At 39.3% G+C, this 13,735-nt stretch overlaps 1 protein-coding gene across 1 annotated transcript; it reads left to right on the top strand.

The window, feature by feature from the left end:
- Positions 1-587: 587 nt before the first annotated feature.
- Positions 588-3,824, top strand: LOC127919800 (intercellular adhesion molecule 3-like). Its single transcript, XM_052503640.1, has 5 exons — positions 588-780; positions 2,245-2,409; positions 2,561-2,640; positions 2,739-3,086; positions 3,760-3,824. The coding sequence occupies exons 2-5, from the start codon at positions 2,333-2,335 to the stop codon at positions 3,822-3,824; spliced, it is 570 nt and encodes a 189-aa protein (XP_052359600.1). The 5' UTR covers positions 588-780; positions 2,245-2,332.
- The last annotated feature ends 9,911 nt before the right edge of the window (positions 3,825-13,735 follow it).

Raw genomic sequence — 13,735 nt, 5'->3', positions numbered from 1 at the left:
TTACTGTTTGGTGAAAGAGACACCTCTAACCTAAACAACAGTCCATTATAGACTACTGACCTGATCTGGGTCACTGTTACTGTTACTGTTTGGTGAAAGAGACACCTCTAACCTCAACAACACCCCATTATAGACTACTGACATGATCTGGGTCACTGTTACTGTTACTGTTTGGTGAAAGAGACACCTCTAACCTAAACAACACTATATTATAGACTACTGCCCTTAATTCTCACACACACACACATATATATATATATATATATATAGATTGGACACCAGTGTCAGTGATAGAATGATGTGTGTGACAATGCAGGTGTTGGTTGACTGGTTGATATATCTGCCCTGCTGCCTCTACCCTCTTCCTCTCCACCCCTGCCCTCTTCCTCTCCACCCCTACCCTCTTCCTCTCCACCCCTGCCCTCTATCCTCTCCTATTGTCCCATACACTAATCTATACTCTTATTTATTCTTTGGGCGAGTGCACTGCAGTTCTCCCTCGAGTTCGTGACCCCGACTATGAATACCACTGCTGTAGATAATAGAAGACTCAGAGAGAGAGGAGGAAGAGGAGGGGTCGTTGGGGCGTTTTCCAGTCTAGAATACTTTCACTTTCAACGGTCTTCTGCAAAGCAGAACGAGCGCATTTCTTCTTCTTCAGCTCGTCGAACAGAAAAGCGGAAGACTTCGCCGAGGGACGTTCGTTGTTAGTTCGATGGAAAATGGCGATTTTAATTGGTCTACTTATTTCATCATTGTCTCTGTATTGTGACTTCACCGGTAAGTTAGACTTCTGTCTAATTCCACAACTCTGTGACGAGTGCGGAATTAAGTTGAGTTTAATAGTTTAGGTATTTTTTTCTGTTTTGTTTCCTTAAATAAATGTTGATACTGTGCATTTGATTTAAAGTATTTTAGATAACTAATGACTGACAGTGAATGGTTGAATTCTTTAGGAATACATCCTCCCTCCTGCCATGGTTCAATGACGTACTAAATTCCATGTGTGTGTAAGTGTTTGTGGTGCTCAGGTCAGCTGTTTGTTCACCCTCCCGGAATTGCTAATAACCCATCCACAACAACCCGACTAGATGTGATAAAGTGAAAATCTGAGGTCCGCACCCAACCCTAACCCGCAAATATAGAACATATGCAATAGGCTAAAGTCAAAGAGAGCGGAACGATTTTTTTTTGACAGGGGGAGCATTTTTTTAATAAACCTGATTTAGATATAAATGATAATTTCCTACATTTTGGCTATTTGTTAGTCGACTATTCTATAATTAGATGCATGTAGCTTCTCTTTTGTCATTCTATGTTGACCTAGAATACTACATAAACCCTTGATCAACATAATAATGTAATAGATCGATAGAATGAACGCTATCAATCTAGTTGACATCCGTAAAGTTCCCGCTGTTATCTTTCGCAGAGCGAAGATGTTTAGGGACCGGCGAGAAAATACAATGACGAAACAAAAATAAAAACGGAAAAGATTTTCTGTGCAAAATGTCCAAATGACATCAGTTTGAGCGGTTGTAAAGGAGAAATAAATCTGTGAAAATGAAACCCAATATGTTTCTGATGAGATTGCAGTTCGGCTTTTATGTGGTTGAAATACTATCAGGTTTTAATGATGTTTAATGATGAAGAGGGCACCTCTACAGATGGTATCTAACGGAGCTTTGTATTCTCTCAAGTAGGCAGAAATAAAGAATTCATATTTCTCCGCTCCTGTTTCCAAGTCGAACATTCTGTCAACATTTGGTGTATCATTTTACTGCAAGACATGTTCTGCAAGAGTTCATATTATGGCTGTATGAGAAGTCATAGACCTACCAACAGATTTCCGTTTCCATGTAATACATCTGAACAGAAGGCTGCAGTTCCAGATAGCCTAAAATAATGAAAGAAAAACCTCAATTTAGCCTGTATAAAGTGAACAAGATTTATACATTTATAGATTTATTGAAGCTGTACTTCCTCCTTTTTCAACCCACTCAACCCGCCCTTCAGCCACACAATTTAATGAGTTAACACGTGCATCACTAGTGTGTGCGGTATGTGTGTTGTTCTTCGCGTGTGTGTGTGTGTGTGGGCAACTTCTGGGTTATGGAGTGTAACATGTATTTGATTAACATACAGATAGATAAACGTTATACAATAATATTGTCCTGTTTGGTTTGAACAATAAAATCAACAATAACAGAACAATAACGTTTTCACTTGACCTTGGTCTTCCAGATGCTGAGTGCCTGGTGGTCAGTCCTGCCTGGTGGTGAAGCATGGAGACCCAGCCTCCTCTAACTGCAGCTCAGATACCCCTGTAGAGATGGGCTGGGAAGCCACCCAGGGAGGAGTTGGTCTAACAGACAACAAGGTGAAGTTCCTACGCTGGAGGGTGGACAGGTAAGAGAGGCAGACACAGCTGAGACTTTTAAAACTTGTTAAAAACGTGTTAGAAAAGCCTTTAATGAATGGTTTTACTGTTTTAGACAGTTCTGGCTTCTATTTTAGATTTATTTTAAATGCACTTTAAATATTCCATTTGATTTGACAGTGTGACTGACTGGAAGATCAAACCTACATGCTTCACAGAAGGAGGCCAGTGTCAGAAACAGCTGGACATCACAGTTTATAGTGAGTGACATCTCTCTCTTATCTTCTCTGGTGTTTCTGAATGTATTATTAGTATGGCTCTGCACTGTTAATCACTGTGTGTTTCCATTCCTCCACAGAGCTTCCAGACCGTGTCTCCATCAGCTACAGGAAGTACCCTGATCCGATGGTTGAGGGGGATCAGTACCTGCTACAGTGTCTTGTCCAGAACATCGCTCCTATTGGGAGACTCACGGTGTCCTTCTACAAAGTCAGTGCCACTGGTGAACAGACAGAATTAGACACACAACATAAATCCAAGGACAACATCAAGACACCACAGAATGGGACCTTCACCCTGGACTTCACCCCTGGTAGAGATGATGACGGGGCCCAGTTGTTGTGTTCAGCCATGTTGGATCTGGGACCAGAGGGACCCCAACCTCCTCCTGTAATGGACTCAAACCGCCTCAACATCAACGTGCACTGTGAGTCCTTCTGGTTCTCTGTCTTCACACATTTAGTACAACAGTTAGTTAGACACCAGACGAGTCATGACGTTGACAGATGTTGTTTTCACTTCATTTTCTCTCATGAATCAACTTGTTTCTCATCTCTCTTTATCTCTCATGAATCAACTTGTTTCTCATCTCTCTTTATCTCTCATTAATCAACTTGTTTCTCATCTCTCTTTATCTCTCATTAATCAACTTGTTTCTCATCTCTCTTTATCTCTCATTAATCAACTTGTTTCTCATCTCTCTTTATCTCTCATTAATCAACTTGTTTCTCATCTCTCTTTATCTCTCATTAATCAACTTGTTTCTCATCTCTCTTTATCTCTCATTAATCAACTTGTTTCTCATCTCTCTTTATCTCTCATGAATCAACTTGCTCTCAGATCACTCCTTTATCTCTCATTAATCAACTTGTTTCTCATCTCTCTTTTCTCCATGAGCATCTCTCTTTATCTCTCATTAATCAACTTGGAGGTTTCTCATCTCTCGTTATCTCTCATTAATCAACTTGTTTCTCTCTCTCTCTTTATCTCTCATTAATCAACTTGTTTCTCATCTCTTTTATCTCTCATTAATCAACTTGTTTCTCATCTCTCTTTATCTGCTCAAATCAACCCTGTTCGTCATTGGTTGCTCCCCCAAGCCGTTAACCCCATGGAAGAGAACTTGACCATCACCAACATGGCCAAGTCTCACTCTGGAGATTAATCAACTTGTTTCAGCACCTGTACTGTTATCTCACATTGAGATGGATGGATGATTGGTTTTGTTGAAAGATTGGTTGGATGGTTGGTAAGTTAAGATTGATTGGTTGTTAGGTTAGTTGGATGATAGTTTGGTTTTGGTTGGTAGGTTGATAGATTGTTTCTCATCTCTTGGTCTGTCGAATCAAGGTCCTGTTTTGGAAAAATATATATATTAAAAATGAAACAATCTCTTCCTCAGATCACATGGTATAATGAAAAACCTCAGTGACCGCACTCTCCTTGTCATGACAAGCTAACCCTCCCCCTATTACCTCTGTGACCGCCGCTCCCAACCTTGTAATGACAAGCCTCCTATTACCTCTGTGACCATGCTCTCCTTGTAATGACAAGCCCTCCTATTACCTCTGTGACCATGCAGCACCTGTACTTGTCATGACAAGCCCTCCTGGATGGATACCTCTTTGTGACCATGCTCTCCTTGTCATGAAGATTGATTGCCCTCCTATTACCTCTGTGACCATGCTCTCCTTGTCATGACAAGCCCTCCCATTACCTCTGTGACCATGCTCTCCTTGTCATGACAAGCCCATGGTATTACCTCTGTGACCATGCTCTCCTTGTCATGACAAGCTCTCCTATTACCTCTGTGACCATGCTCTCCTTGTAATGACAAGCTCTCCTATTACCTCTGTGACCATGCTCTCCTTGTAATGACAAGCTCTCCTATTACCTCTGTGACCATGCTCTCCCTTGTCATGACAAGCCCTCCTATTACCTCTGTGACCATGCTCTGCTCTCCTATTACCTCTGTGACCATGCTCTCCTTGTCATGACAAGCCCAATTACCTCTGTGACCATGACCCTTGTCACATAATCACTGGTATTTTACTCAACACAAAGCACTGTGATGTTGACATTCCAGGTGTGTTTATGTTATTTGAAACCTGACACAGATCATGACTATACCTCTGTCCCCCCCCATATACTGCTAACATAGAGCAGGTCAACCTCTGCAATCATGACTATTCAATGTCCCCCCTCCTATACTGCTAACATAGACCAGGTCAACTCTGCAATCATGACTATACGATGTGCCCCCCAATATACATGACCTTTCATAGAGAAGGTCAACTCTGACCAAATGACTACTGTGATGTGTCCCCCATATACTGATAACATAGAGCAGGTCAACTCTGTAATCATGACTATACGATGTCCCCCCCATATACTGCTAACATAGAGCAGGTCAACTCTGCAATCATGACTATTCAATGTCCCCCCATATACTGCTAACATAGAGCAGGTCAACTCTGTAATCATGACTATTCAATGTGTCCCCCCATATACTGCTAACATAGAGCAGGTCAACTCTGAATCATGACTATACGATGTCCCCCCATATACTGCTAACATAGAGCAGGTCAACTCTGTAATCATGACTATTCGATGTCCCCCCATATACTGCTAACATAGAGCAGGTCAACTCTATAATCATGACTATACGATGTCCCCCCATATACTGCTAACATAGAGCAGGTCAACTTTGTAATCATGACTATTCGATGTGTCCCCCCATATACTGCTGACATAGAGCAGGTCAACTCTGTAATCATGACTATACGATGTGTCCCCCCATATACTGCTAACATAGAGCAGGTCAACTCTGTAATCATGACTATACGATGTGTCCCCCCATATACTGCTAACATAGAGCAGGTCAACTCTGTAATCATGACTATACGATGTGTCCCCCCATATACTGCTAACATAGAGCAGGTCAACTCTGTAATCATGACTATACGATGTGCCCCCCCATATACTGCTAACATAGAGCAGGTCAACTCTGTAATCATGACTATACGATGTGTCCCCCCATATACTGCTAACATAGAGCAGGTCAACTCTGTAATCATGACTATACGATGTGTCCCCCCCATATACTGCTAACATAGAGCAGGTCAACTCTGTAATCATGACTATACGATGTGTCCCCCCCATATACTGCTAACATAGAGCAGGTCAACTCTGTAATCATGACTATACGATGTCCCCCCATATACTGCTGACATAGAGCAGGTCAACTCTGTAATCATGACTATACGATGTGCCCCCCATATACTGCTAACATAGAGCAGGTCAACTCTGTAATCATGACTATTCGATGTGTCCCCCATATACTGCTGACATAGAGCAGGTCAACTCTGTAATCATGACTATACGATGTGTCCCCCCCATATACTGCTAACATAGAGCAGGTCAACTCTGTAATCATGACTATACGATGTGCCCCCCATATACTGCTAACATAGAGCAGGTCAACTCTGTAATCATGACTATACGATGTGTCCCCCCATATACTGCTAACATAGAGCAGGTCAACTTTGTAATCATGACTATTCAGGAGAGTGTTTTGAAGATGAGTTTATAGAAAATAAAAAATATATATAAAAAGGTATGCGAAGAAGGTTGTAAATATATACATATATATATACGGACAAGGACAAAAGACATTTAAACTGCTATGCCATCTTGGAGCAGAGGAAGGATGCAATGCTCATTTCCTCTCTCTGTTCCGTTAAACTTTGGGGTGGTAGTCTTGGTAACGGTAGGTCATATGCAAAACCACTTCAGTGTAAAAAAATAAATGAATCTGAGCATCCTTGTATATGGAGTATGGGAATTGTATCAGGATTGAGATCCACATATGAATGTAGTTTAATTAAATCAAAAGATAAACTCATGTCGTTTTTCGAGCTGTTTACATATTGGGAAAAAAAATTCAGATGTATATCAGACATGCCAAATAATATTATTATTATAAAATAAAATTATTGTGAAATGATCAGAATTGTGTTGCCTGTGTAAACGCAGCCTAAACATCTGTTTCCCTCCTCAGGAGCTTCCTGTCAGACTGCTGGAAGTGCCTTGGTGGTTGTGCTGCTCCTCCAACTCATTCATTGGCTTTAAGACCACTTCCTGAACCCACTGATTGGCTGAATACATGTGCTTTTATTTTTTTTCTTCTTCAAAATCCCTCCCACTGTGATTGGTGGCTGTCTGTCCACTTTCTGCTAACTATTGATTAATTTAAAAAAATATATATATTGATTGATTGATTGATAACCATGACAACAATACTTTGATAATATTACCTTGTAACTTTATGATTTTGCCTTAAATCAACAGTTTGGATCCACCTACACATTAAAGGGTTTGTCTTTATTCGTACTATTTTCTACATTGTAGAATAACAGTGAAGACATCAACTATTATGCTGTGCCAATAGTAGGACACACCTACTATTCCATGGTTTCCATGGTTTCTATATATATATATATATATATATATATATATATATATATATATATATATCATGGATTTAATTCATTTTACACCTACTATTCCATGGTTTCTATATGTGTATATATATCATGGATTTAATTCATTTTACAGTGTTATTGACTGCGTTTTATTTCACTATCTCTGACCATTCGTGATCTTAGTCAGCTATGACACATAATACTTCATTTCACATTTCCTTATTAAGTTATGGTGTCAGATAACATACAATGAAACTAGACTTTTGTTAATAATATACAAATGACCTTGTTCCAGGTGGGGATGTTGTTCTGCACTAGTGTGTCAATAGCAGGGCATCTTTGACTCTAGATTACATCTACTAAACATGTTACATTGTTTGGTGAGGATGTTGTTCTGCACTAGTGTGTCAATAGCAGGGCATCTTTGACTCTAGATTACATCTACTAAACATTGTTTGGTGGGGATGTTGTTCAGCACTAGTGTGTCAATAGCAGGGCATCTTTGACTCTAGATTACATCTACTAAACATATTACATTGTTTGGTGGGGATGTTGTTCTGCACTAGTGTGTCAATAGCAGGACATCTTTGACTCTAGATTACACCTACTAAACATGTTACATTGTTTTGTGGGGATGTTGTTCAGCACTAGTGTGTCAATAGCAGGACATCTTTGACTCTACTAATCATGTTACATTGTTTGGTGGGGATGTTGTTCAGCACTAGTGTGTCAATAGCAGGGCATCTTTGACTCTAGATTACATCTACTAAACATTGTTTGGTGGGGATGTTGTTCAGCACTAGTGTGTCAATAGCAGGGCATCTTTGACTCTAGATTACATCTACTAATCATATTACATTGTTTGGTGGGGATGTTGTTCTGCACTAGTGTGTCAATAGCAGGGCATCTTTGACTCTAGATTACATCTACTAATCATATTACATTGTTTGGTGGGGATGTTGTTCTGCACTAGTGTGTCAATAGCAGGGCATCTTTGACTCTAGATTACATCTACTAATCATATTACATTGTTTGGTGGGGATGTTGTTCTGCACTAGTGTGTCAATAGCAGGGCATCTTTGACTCTAGATTACATCTACTAAACATAGCAGGACATCTTTGACTCTACATTAAACATGTTTTGTTTTGTGGGGATGTTGTTCTGCACTAGTGTGTCAATAGCAGGACATCTTTGACTCTACTAATCATGTTACATTGTTTGGTGGGGATGTTGTTCAGCACTAGTGTGTCAATAGCAGGGCATCTTTGACTCTAGATTACATCTACTAAACATTGTTTGGTGGGGATGTTGTTCAGCACTAGTGTGTCAATAGCAGGGCATCTTTGACTCTAGATTACATCTACTAATCATATTACATTGTTTGGTGGGGATGTTGTTCTGCACTAGTGTGTCAATAGCAGGGCATCTTTGACTCTAGATTACATCTACTAATCATATTACATTGTTTGGTGGGGATGTTGTTCTGCACTAGTGTGTCAATAGCAGGGCATCTTTGACTCTAGATTACATCTACTAATCATATTACATTGTTTGGTGGGGATGTTGTTCTGCACTAGTGTGTCAATAGCAGGGCATCTTTGACTCTAGATTACATCTACTAATCATATTACATTGTTTGGTGGGGATGTTGTTCTGCACTAGTGTGTCAATAGCAGGGCATCTTTGACTCTAGATTACATCTACTAATCATATTACATTGTTTGGTGGGGATGTTGTTCTGCACTAGTGTGTCAATAGCAGGGCATCTTTGACTCTAGATTACATCTACTAATCATATTACATTGTTTGGTGGGGATGTTGTTCTGCACTAGTGTGTCAATAGCAGGACATCTTTGACTCTACTAATCATATTACATTGTTTGGTGAGGATGTTGTTCAGCACTAGTGTGTCAATAGCAGGACATCTTTGACTCTACTAATCATATTACATTGTTTGCCAGATCAGACGTTGTATATTATTCTAATCCGAATGTTCATTGTAGGCAGTTGCTTTCATTTCAGAGCGTCTAATTTGTAAAGGTTTCGACTGTATTAAATGATAACTTTTGTAGATTCTGTGAAACATTTTACATGATGTTGTGATGTAGGTGATGAAGCTTTAAGAGTTCTTATCGATTCACCGGTAAAACAACGTGTTCCATTGATCCCATTGCAGCCATTACTGGGGCCATGAACACACACTCTGCTGTAACACACACTCTGCTGTAGGGCCTTACCAGCCATTACTGGGGCCATGAACACACACTCTGCTGTAACACACACTCTGCTGTAGGGCCTTACCAGCCATTACTGGGGCCATGAACACACACTCTGCTGTAACACACACTCTGCTGTAGGGCCTTACCAGCCATTACTGGGTCCATGAACACATGAACACACACTCTGCTGTGTAACACACACACTCTGCTGTAACACACACTCTGCTGTAACACACACTCTGCTGTGTAACACACACACTCTGCTGTAACACACACACACTGCTGTGTAACACACACTCTGCTGTATGGCCTTACCAGACATCACTGTAAACACACTGCTGTGTAACACACACACTCTGCTGTAACACACACTCTGCTGTAACACACACTCTGCTGTGTAACACACACACTCTGCTGTAACACACACTCTGCTGTAACACACACTCTGCTGTGTAACACACACACTCTGCTGTAACACACACACACTGCTGTGTAACACACACTCTGCTGTAGGGGCTTACCAGACATCACTGTAACACACACTCTGCTGTAGGGGCAGAGGATCCACTATATAACAGCTGAAACTCTGTGTCTGTAATGAGAGGGACAGAGGATCCACTATATAACAGCTGAAACTCTGTGTCTGTAATGAGAGGGACAGAGGATCCACTATATAACAGCTGAAACTCTGTGTTGCTGACTGTGTTAGTCCTGTGTTGCTGACTGTGTTCCTGGCTGTGTTAGTCCCGTGTTGCTGACTGTGTTAGTCCTGTGTTGCTGACTGTGTTGCTGACTGTGTTAGTCCTGTGTTGCTGACTGTGTTGCTGACTGTGTTAGTCCTGTGTTGCTGACTGTGTTGCTGACTGTGTTAGTCCTGTGTTGATGACTGTGTTGCTGACTGTGTTAGTCCTGTGTTGCTGACTGTGTTGCTGACTGTGTTAGTCCTGTGTTGCTGACTGTGTTAGTCCTGTGTTGCTGACTGTGTTAGTCCTGTGTTGCTGACTGTGTTAGTCCTGTGTTGCTGACTGTGTTGCTGACTGTGTTAGTCAGTCTCACTGTTGTTCATAGGCTCGGTCTTAACTGGGGAGGAGAGGAAAGAAATGAGGGCAGAGTTCACCGGATGTAACAGCAGAAACTGTGAGTGTGTGTGCGTCTGTGTGTGTGTCTCTGTGTGTGTGTGTGTGTGTCTGTGTGTGTGTCTCTCTGTGTGTGTGTGTGTGTGTGTGTGTGTGTGTGTGTGTGTGTGTGTGTGTGTGTGTGTCTGAGTGTGTGTGTGTGTGTGTGTCTGTGTGTGTGTGTCTCTGTGTGTGTGTCTGTGTGTGTGTGTGTGTGTGTGTGTGTGTGTGTGTGTGTGTGTGTGTGTGTGTGTGTGTGTGTGTGTGTGTGTGTGTGTGTGTGTGTGTGTGTGTGTGTGTGTGTGTGTGTGTGTGTGTGTGCTGTGTGTGTGTGTGTGTGTGTGTGTGTGTGTGTGTGTGTGTGTGTGTGTGTGTGTGTGTGTGTGTGTGTGTGTGTGTGTCTGTGTGTGTGTGTGTGTGTGTGTGTGTGTGTGTGTGTGTGTGTGTGTGTGTGTGTGTGTGTGTGTGTGTGTCTCTGTGTGTGTGTGTGTGTCTGTGTGTGTGTGTGTCTGTGTGTGTGTGTCTCTGTGTGTGTGTGTGTGTGTGTGTGTGTGTGTGTGTGTGTGTGTGTGTGTGTGTGTGTGTGTGTGTGTGTGTGTGTGTGTGTGTGTGTGTGTGTGTGTGTGTGTGTGTGTGTGTGTGTGTGTGTGTCTGTGTGTGTGTGTGTGTGTGTGTGTGTGTGTGTGTGTGTGTGTGTGTGTGTGTGTGTGTGTGTGTGTGTGTGTGTGTGTGTGTGTGTGTGTGTGTGTGTGTGTTATAGATGAGGAACAGTGACAAAGGAAATCAGAAGTAACAGTTAAGTCAACTATATCTATATATCCACTATCACTACCCATATATATATATCCACTATCACTACCTATATCTATATATCCACTATCACTACCTATATCTATATATCCACTATCACTACCTATATCTATATATCCACTATCACTACCTATATCTATATATCCACTATCACTACCTATATCTATATATCCACTATCACTACCTATATCTATATATCCACTATCACTGACCTATATCTATATATCCACTATCACTACCTATATCTATATATCCACTATCACTACCTATATCTATATATCCACTATCACTACCTATATCTATATATCCACTATCACTACCTATATCTATATATCCACTATCACTACCTCCTATATATCCACTATCACTACCTATATATCTATATATCCACTATCACTACCTATATCTATATATCCACTATCACTACCTATATCTATATATCCACTATCACTACCTATATCTATATATCCACTATCACTACCTATATCTATATATCCACTATCACTACCTATATCTATATATCCACTATCACTACCTATATCTATATATCCACTATCACTACCTATATCTATATATCCACTATCACTACCTATATCTATATATCCACTATCACTACCTATATCTATATATCCACTATCACTACCTATATCTATATATCCACTATCACTACCTATATCTATATATCCACTATCACTACCTATATCTATATATCCACTATCACTACCTATATCTATATATCCACTATCACTACCTATATCTATATATCCACTATCACTACCTATATCTATATATCCACTATCACTACCTATATCTATATATCCACTATCACTACCTATATCTATATATCCACTATCACTACCTATATCTATATATCCACTATCACTACCTATATCTATATATCCACTATCACTACCTATATCTATATATCCACTATCACTACCTATATCTATATATCCACTATCACTACCTATATCTATATATCCACTATCACTACCTATATCTATATATCCACTATCACTACCTATATCTATATATCCACTATCACTACCTATATCTATATATCCACTATCACTACCTATATCTATATATCCACTATCACTACCTATATCTATATATCCACTATCACTACCTATATCTATATATCCACTATCACTACCTATATCTATATATCCACTATCACTACCTATATCTATATATCCACTATCACTACCTATATCTATATATCCACTATCACTACCTATATCTATATATCCACTATCACTACTATATCTATATATCCACTATCACTACCTATATCTATATATCCACTATCACTACCTATATCTATATATCCACTATCACTACCTATATCTATATATCCACTATCACTACCTATATCTATATATCCACTATCACTACCTATATCTATATATCCACTATCACTACCTATATCTATATATCCACTATCACTACCTATATCTATATATCCACTATCACTACCTATATCTATATATCCACTATCACTACCTATATCTATATATCCACTATCACTACCTATATCTATATATCCACTATCACTACCTATATCTATATATCCACTATCACTACCTATATCTATATATCCACTATCACTACCTATATCTATATATCCACTATCACTACCTCTACTATCACTACCTATATCTATATATCCACTATCACTACCTATATCTATATATCCACTATCACTACCTATATCTATATATCCACTATCACTACCTATATCTATATATCCACTATCACTACCTATATCTATATATCCACTATCACACTACTATATATCCACTATCATACTATATCTATATATCCACTATCACTACCTATATCTATATATCCACTATCACTACCTATATCTATATATCCACTATCACTACCTATATCTATATATCCACTATCACTACCTATATATATATATCCACTATCACTACCTATATCTATATATCCACACTATCACTACCCAATATATCTATATATCCACTATCACTACCTATATCTATATATCCACTATCATATATCTACCACTATCATACCTATCCTATATATCCACTATCCACTACACTACCTATATCTATATATATATCACTACCACTATCATCCACTATCCTATATCTATATATCCACTATCACTACCTATATCTATATATCCACTATCACTACCTATATCTATATATCCACTATCACTACCTATATCTATATATCCACTATCACTACCTATATCTATATATCCACTATCACTACCTATATCTATATATCCACTATCACTACCTATATCTATATATCCACTATCACTACCTATATCTATATATCCACTATCACTACCTATATCTATATATCCACTATCACTACCTATATCTATATATCCACTATCACTACCTATATCTATATATCCACTATCACTACCTATATCATATATCCACTATCACTACCTA

The sequence above is a fragment of the Oncorhynchus keta genome, unplaced genomic scaffold (genome assembly GCF_023373465.1).
Source record: "Oncorhynchus keta strain PuntledgeMale-10-30-2019 unplaced genomic scaffold, Oket_V2 Un_contig_17534_pilon_pilon, whole genome shotgun sequence".
Lineage (NCBI taxonomy): Eukaryota > Metazoa > Chordata > Actinopteri > Salmoniformes > Salmonidae > Oncorhynchus > Oncorhynchus keta.
Note: the sequence above shows the minus strand (reverse complement) of the source record. Positions and strands in the feature narration are given on the sequence as shown.